General features: G+C 43.1%; 1 protein-coding gene across 1 annotated transcript in view; it reads left to right on the plus strand.

The window, feature by feature from the left end:
- The first annotated feature begins 1,031 nt into the window (after positions 1-1,031).
- The window catches only part of GAS6 (growth arrest specific 6), a 42,681-nt gene continuing 17,413 nt past the window's right edge, over positions 1,032-26,299 (plus strand). The window contains exons 1-6 of the mRNA XM_074930555.1: positions 1,032-1,334; positions 1,733-1,899; positions 16,000-16,024; positions 16,790-16,852; positions 23,092-23,214; positions 24,732-24,851. Of these exons, the coding sequence (XP_074786656.1) occupies positions 1,265-1,334; positions 1,733-1,899; positions 16,000-16,024; positions 16,790-16,852; positions 23,092-23,214; positions 24,732-24,851 (568 nt within the window). The 5' untranslated portion in view covers positions 1,032-1,264. The remainder of the gene's footprint in view (positions 1,335-1,732; positions 1,900-15,999; positions 16,025-16,789; positions 16,853-23,091; positions 23,215-24,731; positions 24,852-26,299) is intronic.

A 26,299-nucleotide genomic window follows, 5' to 3' on the forward strand; every position in this document is an offset into this window, starting at 1 on the left:
GTCTTAGATGATGAAAATTCAAGTACCCTATAAAATTATTAAGTGCTGGATTCAAAACTGGTGGGGAAAAGTTCCCGTCTAGCCTTTGTGCACATTTGGGACCTTGCTGCCACTCATGGAGGCCAGAAGTACCAATGGATCAAAAAGCTTTTTGAGAAATTCATGAAGAGGTACACTTGTGGCTGTTAGCGTGACAGTGGACACAGTTGTTATCTAAGAGAGCTCTTCCTCTGCACTTCAGAAGCTGAAAACAGAAAGAAAAGACCACTCCATGGTGGTCTGTGATTCTATATCTCTTACCTACATGTCTACTATTGTCCCTTGTCAGGCAGAAGATACCAACCTAGGGATGGTTGCTTTGAACCAATAGGCTGGCTCTTATGTTTTCATGTACTTTACTTCAACTACATGTAACAGAAGTACATTGTTTACATTTGCTGCATTGTATTTGCAGTAATTTACTGTGGAGACATGAAGTCTGTATTAGAGACACCTGAATACTAAAATTGCACTAGACAAGTGTGTTTTTTTTCACAGGAGTTATGCCATTAAAGTTGTCTTGAAGAATGTATAGAGTTGGTGTGACTCGTTAGCTGTCACATTTCCCCGTCTGCAGGGCAGTGCAGGTAAGAGGGGTAGCTTTAAAGCGGTGGCAGTAGGCAGCCTAAGCGCAGCTCTGAGCCACAGCTCCGGGTTACGGCTAACAGGGCTTCCCACATCGGACGTGTCCTGTGTAACTACGGACGGACAAGGGGCAGTAAAGGACGGCTTGCAACATATTGCTGTGAGCCGCATCCATCCCGTTTCCTGAGGAGTTTATCCTAAAATACTGGAATAACCTGAAAATGTAGTTGCGAAGACGATACGTACCGGGGTACGGGGAGAACCCGGTGTCTCATTTAAGGCAGGACCGGGTTGGGTTTGGTGCCCGCTTGTCCCTCGGCAGCGCCGAGCCCCCGCGGCACCGCACCGCCCCCCCGCCGGCCCCGCCCGCCTCCCCCCGGATCCCCCCCCGCGGCCGGGCAGGGCCGTTCCCCAGCGCCCGGGCAGGTAACGCGGGGCCGGGCCGCTGGCCCCGCCGCGAGGTGTGTCCCTGCGCCGCGGTTCGGCGGCGACTTGGCGAGCGATTGGGTAGGGCGGGCGAGCGGCTCCGCGGCTCCCCTGCTGGGCTCCCCGGCGCCGCGCTCCCGCAGCAGCAGCGCGCTCGCTCCCCGCTCCGCGCCGCCGCCCGCCCCGGCCCGGCCCCAGCCGCCGCCGCCGCATCATGCCGCATCCCGCGGCGCCCCTCGGGGCCGCCCTGCTGCTCGTCCTGCTGGCGGCGGACTCCTCGCAGAGTGAGTATCGCGGCGCGGGGGGGGAGGTTTGGGGGGGTCCGTCCCTCCGCACACGCCGCCCAGCATCCCCCCCGTGTGCGCGCGGGGTGCGGGAGGTGCTGGCCCGGGGGTGTTTCGGGGCGGGGGGCGGAGGGGTGCGCGGCTTCGCGGCGGCGGTTGCGGCGGGGGATGCCGGTGCGGCGGCCGCGGGGTCGCCGGCGTGAGGGGCGGCGGGACGGCGGGCAGGGAGCGAGGGGCTTGATGCCCCACGGCGGGGCGGTTCGGTGTGCGGGGTGTGCGTGTGTGTGTTCGGGGCGGGCAGGCGGGCTCAGCTGTTCACCGCTGCCTCTCCTTCCTCCTGCTCCTCTCCTCCTCCTCCTCCTCGCCCCCCGCCGCCGTCCCGGCGCCCGGCGGCCCAGCCGTGCTGCTCCGCGCCCCGGAGGCTGCCCAGTTCCTGCGGCAGCGGCACCGGCGAGCCTACCAGATCTTCGAGGAGACCAAGCAAGGGCACCTGGAGAGGGAGTGCGTGGAGGAGCACTGCAGCAAGGAGGAGGCCCGGGAGGTCTTTGAGAACGACCCCGAGACGGTAAGGGCGCCGACCCTCCGCGGAGATTTGGGTGGGTTGTGAGGCTCTGCCCTCCATCCCTCCCTCCCTCTCTCCCTCCATCCCTTCCTCTCTCCCTCCATCCATCCACCCCTGCACAGCCGGGGAAGCCGTTGGGAGGAGGAGGAGGAAGAGGAGGAGGAGGAGGGGGAACCAGAGCCACTATAGGTGAACGACTGGATGACACACGGCGTAATTATGGCACAGCCTGCGCTGGGGCCGTGCAGGTGCCGGGATGCGCGGTGGCAGTGCTGTCCCATTAAAAATGTCGCGGTGAGGATGGCCGGGTGAGCGGCCTGGCCTGGTGCCTGGTGGCATGGCTGCCGTCTCCAGAGAGTGGCAGGGCCCTGGTCATCTGTGGCGTGAACCCATGAGGCGAGACCAGTGCGACATAATGCTATGGCTCCTCCATCGTGACACCTTAGCATCCCTCTTCCCTTCAGCCTCCCATTCCATCTGTATTTAAAATGTTGTGGCATATGTCAGAATAGGGGTTTCTCAGAAGAAGTATGTCGTAAACTCACTTGAATCCTTTTGGGCCATTTTCAGCTTAGTCAGCATTTTGGAATTGGTAGGTTCGGGACCTGTCACGACAACAGCAGGAGAGCACGTGTACAGGAATGTGGTACTTGAACACAAAACATGGATTCACACAGTTACAGCCTGCACACCGCATGCAGGGCTGACTTCTCCAGCCTTCTCACGGCTGACTGTCACTTCAGCCTTCTCACTTTGGACAGCATGTGGCTGCGGTTGCATTGCTTTACTAAGCTTGGCTTGCTCTTCCAATTACTTGACACCTCCTCTCTATGCTGTTTTGGATAGGCTGTTCTCATTGCAGAGATTATCTGGCATTGATTTAGCAGTGGGAAGTGGATTTTCTTCAGACTGAAGCTTGATATTGCACAGTGTGTTCCTGTTAATGGTATGATGCTCTAGGGAGAAGATAGGGAAGGGAGAGAGCGAGAGAGTGTGTGTGTGTGTGTGTGTGTGTGTGTGTACACAGACACACCACAGGCGAGGGAGGGACTCATCTGAGGAGATGTTTTATGCTTCAGTCAGACAAGTCTTGACATGTGTGCTTCATTAGCAAGCTCAGCGCTGGATATACAGTGCAGTAGCTTGTTGACACAAGGCAGTAGTAAGCACAGCAAAAACATCGTGATGCTGGCTTTTCTTTTTGACAGTGTTTAATTTAGAGCTTAATATGGAGCACTTGCCCAGGCAGCATTTAACGGTACACATTTTATGTGCACGTGTAGGCACATCTGCATGCAGCAGTGTTTGCTTCTGTCCTGGAAAACTGAGCTGATACACAATATGGATAACTGTAATGTGGTGAGAGGGGCTGGCAGAACTATTTCCATATTCAAGTTGAGTAATGTGACTTTAAGGTCAGTATAAATATTCACCATATAGCAGCAAATGCAGGAAAAAATATAGCAAATATGATTTTGTAACGTTCTGGACAAAAAGGTGATCTGAGGTCACCAGTTTTGCTGACTGGCGTCTGGCCAAGAAGGTAGCCAAAAGCGATGCATTGATAGATGAGTTTAGAGGGTGGTCGACTGTGTAGATGTGTCAGTTTTTAACAATGTTCGGTACTTATTTTGTGTATTGGAAAAAATACACAGTTCTCCTACTGTAATGAAAACAGTGAAAACATTTTGGTTTAAAATCTTTTCAATGTGTAGTATAAATTCTCTAAGATGCAGTCATGCCATTTAAGCGTGTTTTGCAGGTCAGCGTAAACTTTCTGTTACTGCAAATGATTTTGGTCTTTTTGGTGCATTTCCTTTGTTACCACTGCTAGGTCTCTTTCTAGTTCTGAAACTTGTGAAGAAATAGCACTATGGCTAGATGAGCTTCTAGTGTCTGTGCCCTCTTGCTTATTTTGCATGCACTTCTACAACAAAGTAGTGTATTTTATAATACTTTTAGGTCTGCAGTGACATAAGGTCCTACCTTTTCTGAGACACAAACCTCCCAAGAGCTGTGAACTTGCTTGTTACGTGCTGTATGTCCTACTCCTTGCTCTTACTTTGCTTCAATTTGACTGGGAAGCAAGTGTGCCACTGCCTGTCAGGGGGATTTGTGTCCCTTCCTATCCATTTTGCAATTAGTGTGTGATTTGAAGGTAGCAGCTGCTGTTGAGTAGCAGTTTTCTAATGCATGGTGGGAGAGGTCATGTAGCAGGCTGTTATCACACACTAGAAGCCTTCAGTGCTCTGTAAGGCATAGGTGACTACTCCTCCGGCAATATCTGTGAATTTGATGGATGGAGTATTAATACGCACCTGAGGTAATGGAAGTGTTTCTTGAACACTAGGAAGTTATCATGCTGTCATTCCACTGATGCTGCGTTGTACGTTCTGTCCTGGTGACTGACAGAAGGAAGCTAGCTGAGAGAGAGTTGACTCAGGAAAGATGAAAGCTGTTGATAAACAACGCCTAGCAGTTTGAGGAATTACAGTAACTGCAGTCACACTTCAGCGTATTGGCAAGCTGCAGCTGATCCGTGCTGGCAAAGTGAGGTCTTTTTATTGACCAGAGAAACATACAGATTGCTGTTGGCAGCTGATGATTCCTTGTAGTTTAGGAAGGCTGAAATTTTTGTCTCTGCCTACTGAACCTGGTCACAGAGACTTAACTACTCAGGTCGTAGCAGAAAGAAACAGCTACAGCACTTCTTGCCCTGCGCTGAGCCCTACAGCTAGCCTTGTAGTAGGCAAGCCATGAGGAATGCATCACTGCACTGCTGATCTGTGCTGTTGCATCTCCCAGGTTTTGTGCTTCAAAGCACCAGATGAGGATGAATGTAGGCATTTGGCTGTTTACTGTCCCATGGGAGCAATGGTCTTACAGCCTTGAAAACTGAAGGTTAGTTTGAGATCAGTTAATAGCTTGCAGCTTCCCTGTTCAATCTCAAGAAAGGTTTGCAATGTGAGCACAAAAGTGTTGTCTCTCTTCCCTGTCCTGCCCATCAGTCGATCTAATGAAATGTTTGAGTCTTTCTTACAGACCTTGCATTCTTTTAACTCTCCTATGCTTCAGTCAGGCAGCTCCAGAGGTTCAGGTATGATGAAGCAAGGCAGTAGCATAGCTTGCGTAACGGTACCATAACTTGATCCAGCCAATTACAACATCTAGCCAAGAATAACATTTTTTCAAAAGATGCCTATTTACCGGACAGACCAGTAAATAGAAATGAAATGTCGTGTACCTGTATCAGAGGACCCTTTTTCCGTGCCTTCCATTGTTTAGTGATCAGCTTTCTGAAGCAACATCTGCAGGCAGTCAGCAGAAGATACACATTCTCTGAAACCTGAATGCGGGTGTTGCCACATGTGTGATTACTTACATCAGCTGCTAAGAATAGTGTATTAGGCGGGGCTAAATAGCCATTCATTTGCAGGCCAGTGCAGCTTTTGTCTTTTATGTTACGGAAAATATAAATATCAGCTCACCCAGACTGGAGGAAGGAAGATCAATTGAAACATTTTTAGATTAGTTTTTTTTTTTTTTTAGGAGGCAGAACAAAACTCAGTCTGTGCCATTTGTATGACTATACATGGTAAAAACAATTGTGAGTCGAGCTTAATGAGTCTTGCAGCCTACCTTTTTCATGAAGCTGATCATAACATCCTTAGCTGTTATTGCAGAATTCTGGGATGGCTCCTGTTTTATAATTTCATTTATGCTAGAGATACCAAACAGAAAAATGAAAAGATAACATGGTGGGAAAAAATAAGGATGGAAAACATGTTCATGGGAGGTATGTGGACTGTTTCTACACGAAACATTAAAACATTAAAAAGATGTGCTAGGTTTGATAGATGGAATGAAGTTGCAAAATATCTTGGATATAGCGATAAGTATGTTATCTTATTTAAAATGTTGATGAGGCCTTATAAAAAGCAGTACTGCAGAAATATTTGACCTTGGTATGCAGTCAATGTATTACAGCTTGTTAACTGACTTAACTGACTGATAAACTGCTCTGGAATTTGGTTGATCTGCTCTAAAAATGTGGTCATCCAAGCATGTAAAACAAAGGGCAGAAGGGAGTGTAGTTGCTGGTGTTCTTGGAAATGTTGAATTTCGCTGAAGAATAAACACAGCAAAAAAGTATCCTTGTGCAAGGAGTTTTTCTGTTTTGAATGGCTCAGCATAGGGAAGGTGTTCGAATGCAACCTCTTACCATTTGGTACCATAGTTTATCGGTATAGCATCTGTCACTGCACATCTTGCTTGTTGTTGTTACTGTTGAAGAACCACTGGTCTTCCTGCAGGTCACCATTGAAATCGTTGTGCTGAAGACTTTGAAAGGTGTTAGGCCCACCAGAAACGCTGATGTAGGTCAGCCTGGCCATCTGTGTTTACTGTTTATGGGTTTGTCCCTCAATAGAGAACCTTGGAAAGCCAGCTGGTTCTCACACGTGTGCAGAATGAACGGCTGATTCACAGGCAGGTACATGAAAAGTTGTCCCGCTTTTTGAGGGACCTGTATCCAAACTGCTATTAAAATCTATGGCTTGTCAGATATACAAATGATTGGCAGCGAATCACATGGTAACTTGGGCTGATGGGGACTGAAGAGGTCTATGGCCTGCTCACCTACTCCAGTCTCCCACTCACGACAAGGGCAGCAGTGAGACCCTCACAGGCTTTTTGGGGCTTTTTACAGTCATGTCTTCAAAATTACTGATCCTAACAAAACATCCAGCAATGTCAGCATTCTTTCTGCTATGTTGGGTTTCTCGAGAAGCTGAAATACAGATGATGCAATGTAGAGGGTGTGATAATGGTCAGTTCAGTTGGTTTTCTTAGTGTTACTGGCTCATTGGTTTTATTTCTTTATTTGTTCCGTTACGTGACATGGTCATGATAGCACAGATGACCTGCATGCATGGACTAGAGTCATCCCAACTTTACTCTGATCTTTTAGGAGGGGTGCTTCACAGACAATATTAGGTCTTATTCCTAAGAATAGCAAGGTAGATACACATTGTAAATACTAATCAGAAAAGTATGAAGGCATGTAGGGGGAACAGGGGAATTAGTGGGGGAGTTAAGCAGTGTTAAATTTCTTTGAGTAATTTAGTGAATGTTGAGTAGTCTAGACATGAAAAATACCGATATCATCTTTAAGTACAGATGTCATCATCCCTGTATAGAATATTCCTTTCTAGATCCAAGCAAAAATCTGGTTTTATTTGCTGTGAAAATTCTCAATATACTGTTTTGTTATGGCATTTGGCCAGAGTGTGGAGGAAGGGGTAGATTTATAGCTTCTGTATCTCTTCTTGATGGTGCAGAATTCATATGAGCAAGGGAAAGAGTTACCGGAAAACTCTGTGTTGATGGTTTAACCTACTTGGACTCAGTATATGGAAGACTGGATTCCCAGGCACAGTGGTACCTGCTTAATTGATTTTGAGAAAGAAAATATGGGGACATTTAGAGTTTTGTCCAGGAATGGATCGAAGAAGAGAAGAAGGAAGTAGAAAAGTTTGAGTGCCCAGGTATATGCCACAGTGGCATCCCAGCTTTCTGCTGGGATGAGATCTGGGTGTCCACCAGGTGTTCTCCCTTCACTTTCTTCCTTATCCCTGTAGCTTCTTGTAAAGGAAACACAGGAGGGGAGAGCATTGTACCAAAATCCAGTGGATCTAACTGATCTGGAAGGCAAACATGTTGGGACTGTGGAACAGGATGCATCTATCTACTTGGAGGTACTGACGCACCATTTGTTTGTGGTGATGGAGTTCAGTAGCAGGAGGGTGACAAAACGACTCCTGCCTGCCTTAGAAAGCAGGTCATACACTTTTTAGCTAAATGCTACTTTATCAAAAGTTATTGAGAAGGGTGAGCAAAGTTTGCTGTTGGTGGAAGCAGCCACAGCTCCGTCACCTCTGCTAGACTCATAGCTACCTGGTCTTTCTCTGTTTCCACTTGTGTGAGTTTAGCCCAGAAGTTCAGAATAGTAAATACTGAAACACCACATCACAAAAGTACTACACGCTAAACCTCCTGTGCAGCAGGAGGGAAGGAACAAGAGAAGACAAAAGTGGCTAATATTACACTGAGGGCTGTTTGAAGACAGGATGGAAAAAGATGCCAAGAACAGTAAATTGAAGCAGGGGGATTCTAAAGGTTTGGGTCAAGAAGGAAGATAATGGAATAATCAGATAAAGTAAGGGTAAGTCAGTTTTTTAGAGGAATACAATAGGTTTTAATAAATATGTGAGAGGGGGAAAAGGCAATTTAAAAATGAAGAAAACAGTTTTGTGGCCATGGGCTGATTTATTTTTCAACTAAAAGAAAAAAAAAAAAAAGGAGCAGCTTATTAGGAATTAATACAGTTTGTTAGTGCAGCTGCATAAGAATCAGGTAAAAGAAACACTGAATCTGTATAAATTGGCGGTTATGGTTCATGTGCGCTCCAAACTCTAAGTGAGCTTAGTGAATTACAAGCAATTACTTTCCAATACGTATGAAGAACAGGGATGGAACCATCACTGGAGATTTAGAAGAAACTGAGAAGGAACATAGCAGGGAGGTTTAATTTTCCTCCACTCACATTACTTTTCAGGCTTTGGTTTCATATCTGGAAGCTCACCTGATCCAGTTGGAGTAAGCAACCCCCATGCCTATTCTGTTTACCCTTCCTGTACAGCAATCTGTGCAACTGCATGGACTGATTTAAGTAACTGATTTAAAGAAAATTAGTCTGAAGAGAAAAATGATCATTTCGCGGCTGGATCAGTTCCCCAGTCCAGTTTACCATACAGCTTCACAAAGAGTTGCACCAACATAGTGGAAGGGACAGCACGGGTTTAGGATGGGGAGGCCAGGTGCCAGGGGAGAAGAAGACAGAGTTGTCACAGCTCATGCGGTCAAAGAAGTGAATGAACAACGAAGACTTGGAGAATCTGAAGTTTTTCATCAGGTCTCCCTTCTGTATCTGTAGCTTCATCACTGTTTTGTTATGACCGGCTTTTCTAGAGGCTCCTCACACATTCACATGACTGTGGGGAAGTTTCCTTACTTATTGTTTTGGATTTTTTCCCTGTTGCTTTGAGCATCAGCAGTGGGACCCAGAGGAAGAGCACAGCTGGAAATTAAGGAGGATACCCAGAGAGGGGGACAAGTGTTGGTGTTGTCTTCGCTCTGCACACCTGCCAGGACAGACGGGTGCATAAATGAAGAGGTAAAAGGAGAATGGGTCATTCTTGCACTGTACCATATCATGTGCATCTGGAGAGCTAGGATATTTGGCCAATTCCTGGAGCAGGAAGTTGTAGCTCAAGTCCAGAAAACACTTAGGACAGGAACAGAAAAGCAAAAGTTACTTAGTTATTAAAATAATGAACAGGGAAGTATGAGAGATTCTGTCACAAGGGCCTAGTGTTGTCTCAGATGTCACTTCCCTATTCCTTGCTTGCCTGTACCCTCTGAGGCCAAATCCAGAGATGCTTTAAAGTGGCTGAACACTGAGTTGCAGCCTCTGCAGGTAAGCAAAATCCTCAGAAACTATATAATTAGATTACAGGAAGGGGGAAAATACAGTATTTCTTCACTTGAGTGGATAAAATGTTACAGAGACTATAAGAGAGATCACAAACATTTAAATCATGTTGAGTGGGATATATAATCTCTTCTATATGGCTTAAATTATTGCAGAGTAATGACACATTACAAGGTGTTCGGGGGAGACAACCTTTTGCTTATGCTAGGTGTTTTGTTAGATCCCCAGTTTGCTTAATTTGTCTGAAGTTTCTGAGTGTTAGTTTAACCACACCTACAAATATTGTAACTGTTGCAACAAGTAAGGATTCAAACAAGCAACACCCAGTGCAGATCTGTTGTCAAATAGAGATTCAGTTTTTTAAAATTGCACATCAATCCAGCTGGAGGGAAAGTAGCCTTTCAGTCCTGAAGCAGTGGAGGAAACCTCAAGGTATTTGTGACTGGATTGCATTAAGAATGACTTTAAAAGCACATGCAACCAACTAAGTGGAATCGCTCTATGATTTATTTTTCTTGGAATATTTGGCCCTTGGCACTAGCGACATCCATTTCACACTGTTACTGTCCTGCCTCAGACTGCATATAGAAATCATCTCTCCGTGCTCCCTACATCTTCACAAATGTAAAATATCTGTGTTTCGCTTGGCTGTGACACACAGGAACTTTTTTTTTTTCTTCTTTCCTTTCATTACCTTTTTTCCTATGATTGTGTATTCTCATCATTGATGGGTTTTTACTCATTGCAGAACAACATTTTTTGCTGTAGTGGCACCTCAGTAAGTTGTTGGGAAATAGTCCCACCCCTCAGAAGAGAAACCACAGAACCCATCTATGACAGTAGAAGTTTTTTGTTTCCAGCCTTCAGGATTCTGCAAAGATGCCTAGCCTCTATCAAATGGGTGATGCTGGAGGGGGTGGTCTTGAATGTTTCTTGTTTGGAAAGATCAACAACTGGGTGGAAGGGGCAATCACAGTCTTTGTGCAACAAAATAGCAGGACAACGTGAAGGATACTTTGCAAATGGACATGAGATCTAAAAGCTACCCTAAGCAGCTGTAACTTTGGTGGCAGGAGATGAGATGCGGGGGGCTGCTTTTGGAAGGTAGCATGACCGGCTTGCTTCTATAAAGCCTCACTTGCCAAATTGAGAGAAATTCTCTTTGCCCCTTGCATGGAGAATGTAGGTCGCCCCAAAGCAAAATAGGAAGCAAACTAACCTGGCTGACTGTAGGGTTCTTCACAATGAGAAGGAAAGCTTGTGCAAGCAACGCTCAATGATTTGAGCATAACTTCTATAAGTTCTACATACTTAAAATTCTGAATTGCAAGACCGTTCAATTACATTGGAAGGGGGGAAGGCCTAACCATTCAGCATGAGATTTGCTATGCATCAGAAGCCTAGGGTTGAGTTTTAAAAAATGTAGAGAGCTCTTGAGCATTAATGAGATTTGCATTCTCAGGTTGTAACAGTGAAACAACTGTCAAACACTAAGTTATAGCCAGTTATGGTTGGCAGCGGCCGTATCTTTGCTAGGATAGTGCAGGCCTGCTGTGTGGAAACATGAAGTACATTTATAAATGAGGAGGTGAGACCATGCCCAAGACAAACAATCAGTTCTGAAGACAAGAGGAAAAGGGAGAACCAGTATATGGAAATTAGAAAAGGTTGTACTGTGGGAGTTGTCGCTGCTCTGTAAGGGGTAGCTAGGTAACTAAGAAAGTGCTTTTTAGAAATTACCATTCCTAACACAAGTCTGTGAGATCCTCCAGTGTTAGCAGTGCTGCAGTCAGAGAACCACAGAATCACAGGGTGGTTGAGGTTGGAGGGCACCTCTGGAGGTCGTCTGGTCCAGCCCCTCTGCTCAAGCAGGGCCATCGAGAGCCAGTTACCCAGGAACATGAACGGTCCTTCTGTAAACTGCATCTTCTATCTGCTGTCACTGCAGCTCAAACATGATTAGATTCAGTGCTGATCAGGCTTACCTGACCTAGTACTCCAGCAAAAGAAACAGAAGCAGCTGGCAGGGCCTTTTGGCTGAGATTTCCAGTGTTGCCAGTTACTTTAAGCAACAGTGAGAACATTTTCCTGGTGTAGACAGGGTCATTGTTATGTTTTCAGAAGGGCTATTTTTATACAGTGACTCATGTTAACGCCTGTTCTGATTTGGTGTTCTTCCATCTTCTCTAAAAATGCAGCAGGACTACTGCATACCCAGTATAATTTCACTAACTTTTGGATTTTATCACTAAGTGAGAGTTTGGCCATAGAGTTGAAAATCGATGGTGACCCCAGTCACACTGTGGGTTTCCTTTGGCAGGGAAGCTGACATAGGTACTTCTGCTCCTTTGACTCCACAGACCTGCTATGCATTATTACCTCCACGTTGCTGTTCTCCTCAGTTGTTTCAATGCAGGGGTGGCTCCACAGAAACTATTCTTAACTATTTCACTGCAACCATTAACATTTGGAAGAACAAACAAATATAAAAATGAACAACCTTGAGTTTTGCAGGGGTTGTTTGGGTTGATTTTTTTTTTTTTTTTGAGGACACTTTTAAACTTATGCTCTCCTTTCATTTTAGATATCCAGACTAAGTGTTGTAGTGGCTGTGCTATAAGGGTAGGAATAAGCTCTGGATGCAAGTGGGAGAGGAACTTCTTAACCCCATGAAAAAGTGCTTGGTGTCACTCTACCCTGAAATAAAAACATGCACTCTTAGGTCTTGCACTGCTGTTGTGGAAACCAACAGTTGTGTTTAATGCATTGAAAGATTTGTTTCTAGCATGTACATGTGTTCATGTGAAAGGGGTGGGGACTGTAGAGCTTAAATCTTTTCTCTTAAAGCACAGCTCTGTCTCATGGGCAGCAAGGGAAAGGTCTTCTGAACTGAGCTGAAATAAGCCAGCTAGGACCTCCCCAGAGGGACCAGCCTCATGCCATGCTTTCTACTTCACTGTAGATGTGAGGCACTTCCCAGTCTCTCCTATTTCTCCCTCTTTATGTGAGGTCTCTGCTGAGCTGTACTTCTGGTGGCACATGACACATGGTGTGTAACTCATCCTACGTGCTGGTCTGGAGGCTGCAGGTGTCCTGGTGCCAGGCTCTTGAAGCTTCTGGCATCCCAGTCATACTGGTTGATATGTGGGAACGGAACCAGACAGACAGAAGGTGTATGGGGACACAGAAAGGAGGAGTGGAAATACATTAAGGTTTTCTTGGTAGGAGCAGCCACAGAGGTTGGAACTGTTGAAACCACGTTTGTGAAGGTTGGTCTCTTGTGGAGGTTGGTGCCTCTGCAAGGTATTGTCTTCCTCCTGCATGTTCTGAGACCTTCCTACTGGACAAATTGGTCAGAAAGCTTGGTGAGGTCAGCGTTGGCACAACAGCCTGTCCAGAGGCTGGACATGTATCTGTTTATAGCTTTTTATTAAAAAAGCCCATTGTTCCTGCTTTTATTTTCAGCACTAATTAGGAAAGCAAGCCCAAAGCAGAAGGACTGATAACATGTAAATGTTCACTTCTTCTAGCAGAGTTCAAAATGAAAATTTAACACTTGCTGTAATTTTATGGTGACTTTTGCTACCACGGTAGTTACAATGAAATAACCTGTGTTTTGATCTGGTGAATACTGGGTGTCTTTCTGGATGGTGAGATGTTTGTTGAGCCTGAAACTGAAGGTGACTAGTCGAGAAATCAGCAGAGTAGTAACAGAAAGTCTTTGCTAACTCCTTCTTAGCAAACCTCAAAGTATTTCTCTTGGCATTTTTGTTGGATCCTGAAAATACATTTGAAGACTTCTGGTGGAGGGAAGATGAGTCTCAGACTTTTAACAGGGACCTGACCCTGTATAGGGTTTTCATCAGCCCTGACATCTGTGGGTCATTAAGATTTACTACAGCACAAAAGATTGAAAAGGCATTGTGGAGTTAAGCACTCACATGAGGAATAATGCATGTCTGGCTGACTTTCTGTACAGGTTAGGCACAACCTGAATTTTTAACTGGGAAAACTTCTCATCAGTGTTTTTTAAAAAGGGACTGCTACTTTCAGTTTAAGCAAGTTCCTTTTCTCAAGGTGGAAGATCATTCATCCTTCATTCTTGAATAATCATTTGGCTGAATGGAAATGGAAAGCCTGTTGTAAGGAAAATTGATTACAGAGAAAAATGAAAAGTTAATCATGCAAGAATGAGTAATGTTAGAACCTGTGATCACGTTGCTTTATTTTATAGTGGTATTATCTGCAGGTCCTGTAGCATTGGTGAAGTGCTACTGATCAGCAAGTTTTGTATAACATAAGCAAATGAAGAAGATGGGGAAAGAAGGATTCAATTTCTATTAATAGCTTCCTGTTTAATTCACTTACATCAGTTACGTACCTTGTAAAATGAAACTGGTGGTAGTACCGCGTCTTGGAGTTTCACTCTTCCACTGTTCAACTGGCATTGAATCAATATATAGTCACCTTGCATTTGGAAGGTTATTTGTGCAACGAAAATAACTTACCTTAATCCTTCATTCAAAAGTAAACTTTATACAATTTTTCTAGCACTCAACTCATTCATCAGATGTCAAGGAGAAAATGAAGTTTATGCCTTTGCCATCACTGGATTGGAGCAATTAGGCTGGTGGCCGTGAATATGAAAGCTCCTGTTTCTTGTCCTGTGAGTGCAGAAAAAGTTGTTCTTGACAGTGTCTGGATTATCCTGTTGATGGTTAAACACATCTGCGCATTTTTGTGACATATTTTGAATAAAGGGGAAATAATGAAAAACATGTTTGGAATATTTCATCACATGCCACTATCTTCTTCTCCTCGAGTGCTGGCTGAAGTTGTTTGTCGTTATAGCACAGCTGGGCACTTATCTGAATACTTAGACTGCTTAGATTTACTTTTATTTTGACTGTATTTTTTGACTTCTCTTTTCCAAAACTAAACCTTGATAAAAAATAAGAGGGAGAGGGGACCATAGCAAGTTCTGAGCTCCTCACTCGGTTTGTTAACCCAAAGAGATACTACAAAGCTGAACCCCAAACGATGCCAAGCCTATTACCCTTATGTCAGAAATGAAAACTAGAATCAGTGTAAACTACTACTTTTTCAATGATGTTTCCATGATTTAGGCTGAATGGTTATATGGTGTATTTCAGTAACTGCAGCATATTTGCAAGAAAACAATTGATTTTTGTGGTGAATGACAACAATTAAATTGATTGCATTAGACACTCCAGGTCAGATTGAATCACTGTGTGTGCCTGTCTGTTGTTTGTACATGCCTGTATATATGCATGAGCTTATCCAAACATCTGTAATAAGAGGAGAAGAGAAAAAAGTTTCTTATCTTCCACACTGCATAGACCAAATTAATTTTGTAGAATACAAGATATTTACTGTCCTAATCTCATGGTAGTGTTATATGAAAATTGCTCATGTTGTGTGAAAGAGAATTATACTATGCATATGCTTTCATAATTAGCTGAGAAATGCTTTAACAAAAAAAATTAAGCAGTGATACAATCCACAAGTTTTCCCTCATTGCACACCCCAGTTACAATTTTAACAGCATTTGAACTAGTGACTTATACACTATGAAATCCAGTATGAAGTGAAGTTGGAAAGAAATGCTTTTTCCTGGCCAGGAATTTTGGTTTTTTTAAAAAAATGTGGTTTAATGATCAGTTTAGGCCTATCTCCCACCCTTCCCTGCAGCACAGCTGCACTTTCCTGCTGTTCCTCTGTGTTGGTGCAAGCAATCATGCGACTGGCAAGGCCTCACCAGCCTGAATATTTTTCTAACCTGCAAGGTTAGAGCCACATCACATCAGCAATCTGCTCCTCTCAATGTATGGCAACACTTTGTTGACACAAGGTAGGGAACAGTAACACATGGCTGTGTACCACCAGAGGAGTGTGAATGCCTTTTGCGGTCTGGTTTTAGATTAATGAATATCAACTTTCCTCTCACTTGCAAATTTTCATTATTCTCTTCTTTGAGCAGACCATCTCCACGATGTGATGGAGTGGGCAGTGTGGCAATGGGTGCTGTTAGAGTGGTGGGGTGCTCATTGTAAGAGCAAAAGATACACTTTATTTTAGTGGTTGTGGTGTTAGGGTACTGCCCGTGTTCTGCATTAGCTGAGAGCCTTCGAGGAGACACTGGTTGACTAAATGATTCTGTACTTTCCTGCTGGGGCTTTGTCTCTAGATTCGTTTTTCTTCCCCTACCTCAGGTCATCATCAGCACCTTTTCCTCTTGGATGCTGGGTAAGTGGCTTCATGCTCAGCCACTGCCACCAGGTCAGCTGTTGTCAAAAAATACCTTGAGACTGGAGCGAATGTTTCTTTCCTTTTCAAAAGACAAAATGCATGTATGATACTGTGATGCTTCTGGCTCTGAATAAAAAGAAATTAGGATGTTGGTGTTTGGATCATGTTAAACCCCAGCCATGCAAGACCACCAAACTGACAACAGCTCTTAAATACTATGACAATAGAAGCAAATATTATTCAATAAATCTTTGCCTTTTTTTTTTTTTTTCCTCCTACAGGAATATTTTTACCCGAAATACTTGGGTGAGTTGCAGCTTTTACTTTCACTTTGTGGCACTAACACTGGAGCTTGTCACAGCTGAAGTCTCTGCTAAGGAAAGTGATGGAAATCTGATTGCAATATATATGCATTGCTAACTTTTAAGATAAACTGTACATTCCTTATGTGATTTTGAAGTGTGTTTTTTACTTATGTATACATTTGCATACAGAGATCTTTTATGTGTTTTCTGCATGTTAAAGTATTGATGAGAAAATTATATCTGTAGCTTGCAGCATTAGGGAAATAATTTGAAGTCTTCTACCTTTTCCCTTTTTAATTTAGCTATTAACTAATCTTCTTTTTTTTTTACCAATTGAACCGCTGGCTTATTCTGTTGACTGTATCGTAGTCATGGCATATTGTTTTCTATTTGTGTTGAATATGTAGGACTTAAGATCACAAATGCCAACAGTTTGAGAAAACTCCATGTGCTTTTTAGATTTTTTAAAAGAGATTTAGTAGGTCAAATTTGAGTAGCTACTAACATCCTTCTAGAGTCATAGTAGCATCTGGTTAAGTGATCAGCCTCGTCAGATGGCTTATAACTCGACTGTACATCAGAGCTAAAAAATGTTAATGAACTTAAGAATTTTAAGGCATCTGGGAGATTATAATATTACATAGATTTTGCATCCACCCTCCAAAGCCTTATTTAATGAATAAGTAGGCCAGGTATCATTTTACGTATTTTGAACAGCTGCCATGTCATCATTATAATAATAACAATTTCATTTTCTGTTCTTCAGCTTGTATTCAGAAATATGGGTCGCCGTATACAAGAAGTCCAGATTTCCTTACATGCGTTCATAGTAAGCATTTTTGGTTTGTATATTGTAGTTAAATGTTCTCTCATTCTACCTGAAGGAGTGGGACCCTCTCAGCCATCTCCATTTTTGATAGTATTTTAATACTGGTCTTCCTATTCTCTAGGCTTGAGACTCCCTATCGCTTGTCCCATCTGAGCAGCAAAACAAGACCTCTTCCCTTTTATAACCTATTGCCACCTTGCTGTCAGTTTGGTGCTTTGGTATTTTATGATGCAGGATGTTTCTTTTCCACCAGTTTCCTAGGGTCTGAATAATCTGAGAAGCAAGAGGGACAAGAAGAGGGATTTACCATAAGGTTGTACACTATGCTTGGCCTTTCATTTCTTTTCTCTTGAACACTGACTTTGGCTCACCCCTGTTAAGAAAACTTTTAAAAAGCTTAAAGTCAAGCCCAAGCTTGTGTCAGACTTCTTTACATTAAGGGGATCAGTTTCACACATTGCATGACTGCGTTTTAAATATTGCAACCTGCAAAAATTCAAATCAGTTTGGAAGTCAGATTGATATCTGTGTAGAGGGAGAAGGGGCATTTGTTCATCACTAACACTTGAGGTCAGAATTTAATGAACTTTTCTAATACCTTTCCAGTTCCCTCTTGAAGCATAGTATTGCTAAAGGTCTAAAGCTGCAGCAATAATCTAAATATGTTCTGGGAGCAGATGAGTTCAAATGGGGAGAAAAACACATATATGTCTCTTATTGTGATCAAGTTTGATTAGTCATGTGTTCATACCAGTGCTACCAAAGCAGGATCAGAATTTAGTTGACCTTTCATGTCTATAAACTGCATTACAGCAACGTTTTTTGAAGAGTGAATTCCAAGGCTAATAAGCGAATGTGAAGACTTGCCCTCATGTAATGCAACAGTATCACTTAAGGATGTTGGAGTCCTCTGAACTGGGAATTCTTGGACCTGTGGTTCCCATGTTGGCTGTGGTATGCCAGCCGGTTCAAAGTGGGACGTGACCCTGAATGTTTCCTTTTGCTCACGTGTGGCACAGCAAAGAAGGAGGAGCTTCTGCTGAAAATGGTGGTACCAACTGGGAACACTTGTTGCAAACAACTAATCAGTGTTTCAGAAAGCAAGTCTGAAGGGTAGTGATGAAAAAATCTGAAAAAAAAAAAAAAGCTGAATGATTGGTTTCAGGGACTTTTGCCCATTGCAGATGGAGTGGTTTGGAAATAAAATGATAATATTTTCCTCCATTAAAATATTAAAATATTTCTAAATGGCTGAGTTTTGGCTAACTATTGTCAATTCACAGGAGAAGTAACGGAGAAGGAGCCTGAAACGCGCTTGGAAGAATGACAGGCCAATTCCAGTGTGCCTCTTAATTTTTCACAGATGCTGCCAAAAGGCTGTGTAGCTCTGTGGCGTTGTGCTGGCAAGATGCATTTAAATTTTGTTTCTTAACAGTCTTTCTCCTCTCAAAACAAGGTAGTCCAAGGCACTTTTAATCTGACATACAAAGACATTGCACAATCTAAGGGCTGGAGGGTAATTGACTAGTTTAACTAGAAATAAGGTACAAATTTTAACTGTGACAGTGATTAGACAGGTTAGCAGTGTATTTGAGGATTCTCAGTTTCATAAGATCTTTGGATCAGGGTTATCAGCTCCGGATTCAGAGAAGTAAATGCAGGTGTTTCCAGCAGAGGTGCCTACATGAGCAGTGTTCCCATCACAGTCAGTGGAGAGTTAATCTGCAGTCAGTGGTTCTAGAGGGGTTCCACTGACCAAACTGTGTGCTCTGAGGAGAGCTGAATCATTCTACAGACTCAGTTTATTGTACTGACCAGATTCCACTGACAGCAATGAGAATTCAAGACAACTGCTTTGCAGATAGATGCTTAGCTTACACACAGATACCTTTACTTTGGTCTGCAGATATGTATCTTTTTCTGAAAGAGATCCTGTAGGTCAAATAGGGATTAGGGATTTGGTTATGCAAGAGTTTGGAAAACTCTACAGAATTTTTTGGAAGTGAAACGGTATGTGGCCTTGAAAAACAGAATGGGATTTTTGTTAGGTTATGTGTGTGTCTCCTTTTCAATAGCGAGTGTCATAATCTTCGCAAACTAACATCTTCCCAATGAAGTTTTAGTTAGCACCATTTTGCGAATATCAAAAAATAAATTCACAGTACAATGAACTGGAAGCAGCAGTTAGTGTAGTTAGGTAAAGTCTTGTTTCCATACAGACTTCAAAAATGGAACTGGTAGTTCTATTCTCTGCCCTTAGAAGCTATATGTGTGCTATCAGACATAGTTCAAAGCACACAAAAAGGTCATATTCTTCTTTTCTTTTAAAAGCTTTACTAAAATCTGTCATGTAAATGAATAGAAACAAAAGCTCCATGTTCTCTTGCAACAGTTTAAATCAGGAGAACCGTCTACAAAGTTGGCAGAATTACACAGCTGTGAAGCCACCAGGAGAGTATAAGACTGTCTCATGTTCTCAGACTCTCATAAGAGGAGCAAACTATTGACACGGCGTTGATGCGATAGAAATGTCCGTGGTTATTCCTGCCATTTACCAAGGGTTGTGATATGGTGGTATTCTGCTGGGCAGTGTTATTTCCATCTGGCTCTTCAAGGCACATCAGAATCCAGTTTGAGAGAAAGAATCAGAAACTTGAGGATACACTAGAGAAGTCACGCATAGCCTTGTTGATTTGTTAGGCTTATCAAGTGACTTTGAAAACACTGCCATGTCTGAGAGGCTTAGTTTGTGCTGCTTCGAAAAACCAGACTTGGCTTACTATACCTAAACCATTCTGTTTACTGTATACTAATTCTGGTCTATCTAGGAAAAGAAACATGCTGATCAGAGCTGCTCCATCGTGGCTTATCTCCACCTTAACCTGGCCACTCCTTCCCTAACTCTTCCACCTCCAACAGTGTGTTGACTGGGCAGTGACTTACTGGGAGATGTTCTGGCAGGTGGATGTTCAGACAGCCCGTGTAGCTGTATTTTCTTTTGTGTGACCTGGCCTCTACCTGGCTTTGCCCCAGCTCTGCACAGCTGGAGTGGCGAGGAGGAAAGATAATTAGGCCTTGTTTGCAGTGTGTGGTTTTTTTATTCCTGTGAGGCCCTTAGGATTGTGTACCCATGCTTTTTTGTAGAGTTTTCTCAGGCACTAGCTTCTGAGCATGATAATAAAATACTGAAAATCATCACTTCTTTGGCCAAGTGACACTCTGTTCCTAATCAGCCCTCTAGCTCCCTCCTCCCTTGTTCATGATGGAACACCTTGCTTATCTTCTCAATGGCATCGCCCTAGCTAGAGGTTGAAGCCATGCTGGTTACAAAGGAGAACCCAAAGTGAGAGAGGGGATGGAACCAGTGTTTTGGCTGTGTTTTGTTAGAGGTGGATGAAATCACAACTTGAAATGGAATTTCTTTCAGTTGTGAAGATTTGTGACCTTTATGACCTTTTATAGAGCTCCTTTCGTAGCTTCATCTTTTTTTGTCCTGCTTGGTTCAGCCCACTATATTTAATGACAGCCATTGCCAATCCTCTGCTGATTTCTGGCACCTGTTAGTCATCTTCAGAAGAACAGTGGAATCTTTATTATAAACATATGCATAGTAGACCGGTATGCTTGTCATAGTTTTTGAACTTGCACTAGGCAGCTCTTACATCTAAAGCTCAATTAAATACCCTACAGAGAAAGGAGTGGCAAAGAATTTTATATTGTACAATGTGATAAATGTAAAGAAATATGAAATTATTACTCCATGGTAATCTGAATAACCTGCAACACTGTGTACATCTGACCTTCAGTCTTCAGGTAATTCAGTGTGCAGTGCAGCCCAAGAATCTGACCATTTTTTCTTGATAACTATAGCAAACACAAATACTATCCAACATTTGAGCATATGCTTTTGCTTTATTTTTATCTCTAACATAGCACCAATCTTAATAGCTGTCCAAAAGGCAAATCCATAAGGCAGCAGGGCAAACTGAAACATAGGAGGTTCCGCCTGAACATTCAAGAAACACTTTTTCACTGTGAGGGTGACCCAGCAGTGGCAGAGGTTGCCCAGAGAGGCTGTGGTCTCTGTCCCTGAAGGTATTCAACGGCTGTCTGGATATGGTCCTGGGCAACCCTGGGCAACTGGCTTTTGGTGGCCCTGCTTGAGCAGGGGAGGTTGGACTCCAGAGGTGTCTGCCAAACTCAACCAGTCTGTGATTACTGAGATTCAAATCTAAGGCAGACTGTGCAAACAAAAATGCTGTTCAGTGCTTTATAAGCATCAGAGGGAGTTGCTTCTGCCTGCACTCACAGAAATGTTAACTTTTTTTCAAAGCAGCCTGTTGTGAAGGTGACTTTCAGGGTCACACAGAGGATGTTAAGAAGAGATGTATAGAAGCGGTATAATCCTGTCAAAAGTAGGAGTTAATCCAGTTCTTAGCTTCTCTCAATTTGAGAAGTCTGTTGGGGCTGCTATCCCCCTGCCAGAATATCATGAAGAGTTTGTTTCAAATATCAGGAGTCTGAACTGAACGTTGGTCTACTCAGTGTTGGTCTCAGCAGAACCAGTGTATGAAAAGGGGTCTTTGCTGCTGCTGCTCACTTAACGTGTACCCACTGAGCACCTTTTGCACTGCAAATCTAGTATCACAGACCAAACTTGGTCTCCAGAGGGCTGTTGCTGATCATTTAAAGCACCTGTCTGGTCCACTTTTTGTAAACTCTTCCTTTTGTCTGGACTGAACTGGGTTTCCGTTGAGTTGTAAGGATGTGCTGCCAAGATTGTAGGGTAGCAGAAAGCATTGTTAATGACAGTAGTTCTTCCTTTAAAGACTGCTAGCTGGAGTTCCTCTATGATGCACCAAAAGAATTGGGCAGAATCACTGCTTTGTAGCTGTGCCACCCCAACTCTGGGAGCACAGCTGGTCAAGTCCAGGAAGTTGCCATGTATGTTCATCAGAAGGGATGGACGTCATGCATCTGTGTCACAGGACTTCCTTTTCCAATACATTCCATGTGCTGGAGGGTCCAGAGGACAGTGCGCCTGACGTTTAACTGCTCCAGTGTAGGTGGTCAGTCCCATTGTCAATATACATTCATTCAGGTTTGCTAAGACTCTGGTCAGGTTCAGATGTTCTTTGTAGAAGGTCTCATCCATGGCAGACTGGACTGTGACTAAAGCTTACCCAAGTGTAGAAGGTCTGCAGAAGTGCCCTGTCTCTCCTGAACCCCAGTGCTGGGAGGGGATGTGTAAACAGAAGGCCCTTTGACGAGGTGGCCTTTCCCGTCTACTGAATGAGCTTCTGCACTGCTCCTTCTGGTTAAGGCTGTGAAAATGGTTAACACATTTATGTTTTTTGAAGATCACTGATCTAGAACACTGGTATAACAAGTTACTACCACATGATAGCTACCAACTCATTTTTTGTGGGGACAGGGGTATTCTCTCATCCTTCCTTTAGTTATTGCTGCAAAGCACTGTCCCTGCGTAGGTGAATTTGGACAGGTGACTTGATAGTTTGATACTTGTTCCTCCAATCCTCCCCAAAGTAATGTGACTATTCTCTTGCTGGTTTTCTATGGACAAAATCCATTGCCAGCTATTGGAACTTAACTTAAAAATCAGTGGCAGACTTTACTCTGTGTTGGCCCCATAGGAACATTGTGCTGTCTGTAAACTGGATTAGTGGTTTGCTATTCTTATACTGTTAACAGATTGGTATTTCTTTTTTATTCTCATTCTACATAATAGAAAACCCTAAGTTGGACAGCTCTGACAAAAATTTCAGATATAAACCTTTGCTAGCCACAAATCTATCAGCCCTCATAAAATCCTCAGTTGAACTACCAAAAGTAATTGAAGAGCACCCATCCTTCCTTGGGTACTTTAGTTGCTACTTACTTTTTCTCCAAAACCAGGGGGAGTAGAATTAACTTTCTTAAAAATAAGCTACTTGGACTTGTTTGTTTCAGGATGTGCCCTTCAGATACGGGGGTGGTAGCTCACTCCCTTTTGCAATGAAATTAATTCCACTGCATGTGCTCTGCAAAATTTCTGGCACAGCTTGCTCAGCATGTGAGCACTAAGAACTAGCTTCCAGTTTTGCCAGGTGTGAGTATTTCTGATAGTGATTCCCCATAATTTTTTAAGCTTCCTCATTTTTAATCAGAGTGAAACACCTGGTTGCAGTGACTTCAATGTATTGTTCTGTTTTGTTTTTTTTATTCCTTATATAAATCAGATTTGCCAAACCAGTGTTCTCCTGATCCTTGTCACAAAGAGGGGACCATCAAATGTGAAGATCTGAAGGGGGACTTCTATTGTGAATGCAAGCATGGCTGGCAGGGAAAAACATGTGAAAAAGGTAATTGGGTTTCATTATCTTTTATACTCGTAACAAAGATGTATTGGGTTTTGCTGTATTCCTGAATGGTCACTGATACTGTGCTGCACAGTTCAAAAGTCACAGAACTGAACCTGGATTACACACTGCTCATGTTTTTACCCTTCTGTGAATCAGGTAACTCTTTCACATCAACACTTTTATGTGACTTTAATGGATCTCAGCTTGGTCTTGGTAAGGTAATCTAAGAAGTTACACTCCAACTTTCTGTCCCACCCCTCTAAAAGGGGTAGCAGAAATAGAGTCGTAGTGGCTTTTCAAGCAGACCTGTGAATCCTGATGTAACAGATCACAGACTGCAGAGCCAGAGGAGCTGACCCATCTTCCTTTCTAGCATCCCTGCAACGGGACTTTTGACAGACAGGTTGGGGTATGAGTCTGATAATGCACAAACTGATTAAATTAGTCTGTTAAAGCCTCCTTGTCAGTAGGACCTTATTCTACATCTGCTTAATCCCACTGTGTATTTCCATCACCTCCAAAGAGAATATTCAGGCAAAAACTATTTGTGGCAGAATTTCCAGGCCCCCAGAGGGCTTTCTCTATTCCTTTTTGAAATACTGAAGTTCTCTTCTCTTGCTTTCTGTTTTCTTGTTTCTCTTCTGCCTGCAAGGCCTCCTGCAAGGGCCACTGCTTTTCTGCCTGCCAATGTTAAGTAATTGTTAGAAATCGCATTCAGCCAGTCCAGAACTGTAGCAACCAAGACAGCAGGAGATCCAGAGCCTTTCCTTCTCATGTAAATATTGTGGGGAGATTATAGAATCACTCACAGGCAGTTTATTTTAGCATTTGAGACAGTTGTCTGATCAGTATGCAGTCAGCTTTGAGAGCACAGCAACTGATTGGTCTGAAGCATATCCCCTCTTTTTCTTATAAAATGCCATGAAATGTGCTGTTGTACCCATCAGCTAACTCCAGAGACCTATATACAAGCAGGATATAATGAGCAGGTGGGGTAGATTGAGGGTACATCCAGGTTTTGCTGGATTAAATAGGCTTTTGCTGCTAACTTCAGTTTAGCTCACAATGCTCAACAGCTGTGAACTTACAACTTTTTACATTCTCATGAGTTCTGTAGTAGTAAGGGTATATTGGTCTGGCTATATTTATAGCTTTCATCCTGAATTACTGGTCATAGTGTAATTTTAAAAGTTAGTTATAATATAAAATACATCAATTATGATTAGTTTGCTTCTGCAAACGAACTCAACAGTGACTAAGATACTCTTCTGCATTCTCAGAGCTGTGAAGGAGATACTCAGTTACATTTCCTTCTCTGTCTTGTTTTTATTAAATGAACTTGAGCTAATGTACTTGAAGTTTTTGAATTAAATCTTTGTGCTTTTTGTAATCATTGTGTTGCAGCTGTAACAGTGTTTCTTGTTTGGTCTTTCTCCTTCCCAACACCTATCCCACTCTCACCCTCCAGATTATTTGCAGAGGTGAAAAGCTGACTGTAACACTTTCTTTTGATGTAGATATTGATGAATGCAGAGTGCAGAATGGTGGCTGTAACCAGCTGTGCCTCAACCAGCTAGGCAGCTACCGTTGCTCATGCTACAGCGGTTACACTCTTAAAGACAGCAAAACATGTGAAGGTAAGCTTTGCTGGGCCTCTCAGTTTGCTTTAGCAGATGTTTAGTGACTTGGAAGTGTATCAGAGAGCGGGGTTGCACTGAGCAGCCCTAGTCTACTCCCTGGCCCAGCAGAGATGTGCTGGTAGCTCCTGTTAGCTGCACTCTGCTGGGCTTGTACTGGGTGCTCCAGCCAGCACTATGTGCCTGGGCTTGTCAGCGGTCACACCGTGCCGCTCTCCCAGGATTGTAACACAGGCGTGATTCACAGAGGATTTGTGGCTTGGATTGTGCTAAATTGCTTTAGCTGATCAGCCTCCATATCCTGACGTTGAGAGGAGGAAGGTCTGGCCAGATGCGTTGCTGTGATTCTGTCCAGTCTCACAGTGCAGTATATGAGACATTGTTTTTCTTTTGTGTGTTTCTTATTTTATTTTTCTAAATTTGGATATGTGCAGCAGCTCATTAAATCAGATAGACACAGATGGATAAGTTCACTGCAACTGAATATTAATAGCTGTAGAAAGGCCCTAGTGAAGGTTGGCAGCTCTTCTACATAGCAGCCAAGAACAGAAAGTGAGGATCTGAAGTATCTGATTGAAACTGCAGAATGAATTTACATAACCAAAACTTAAGCAACTGAGATTTTAAAAGTGTTAAGAAATTGCATGCTGAGACACAGACTCATTAATGATCACAGGTGGCTGTTAAAGTTATGTATTATCTCATGAGAAAACAGGCAAGTCTGCGTATATACATCTTACAGATGGATGTGACCACATATTTCTAAACAGTTTGCTTACCAGATCTGAACAACATATTAATGCTACCAGCAAAAAGACAAAGTGCAGGATTTTATTTCTGTGTCACTTCCAGTGCAAAAAGTGATGACTTTATGGATAACATGGTATCCCTTTCTAATGGGAGCAGCCGCTTACAAGAGCCAGCTTCACTGCTGAATGGTCCTCTGGTGCCAGTTGGCATGGACGGGCGGATGGCGAGTGGGGTCACAGTTACGTTTGTTTTCCTGTGTGTCTATATTTGTATAATACTCTAGTACTATTAGAGCACAGTGTATAAGCATTCTGTAGCTTCAATGTGTGACCCTCTGGTTGCTGAGGTTACTGTCAGCTGTGGCTAATGCTAGCTGAGATTTATCATTGCATTTCAGTTTTCTTTCACATTTATTCCTGTCATTATGTGCACACACTAAAAAGTTTGGTTTTGGCTGTTGATATGTAGACTAGGCTTACATAGCATACTAGATAGACTACCATCAGCCAGTTCACTCATACGGGGGAAAATCACAAAGCGTAACATGTAATTGTAGTTTTAACATGTACGAGAAAGCAAAAGTAAACATTAAAGTCTCAGTACGCTGCAAATGTTTTGTCAACACCAAGATTTTTCTGGGTGTTAGTTAACATGTTAGAAAAACACATGTTTGTTTTTATGGACCTCCAGTTACTGTC

Source organism: Athene noctua, chromosome 1 (genome assembly GCF_965140245.1).
Source record: "Athene noctua chromosome 1, bAthNoc1.hap1.1, whole genome shotgun sequence".
NCBI classification, from domain to species: Eukaryota; Metazoa; Chordata; class Aves; order Strigiformes; family Strigidae; genus Athene; species Athene noctua.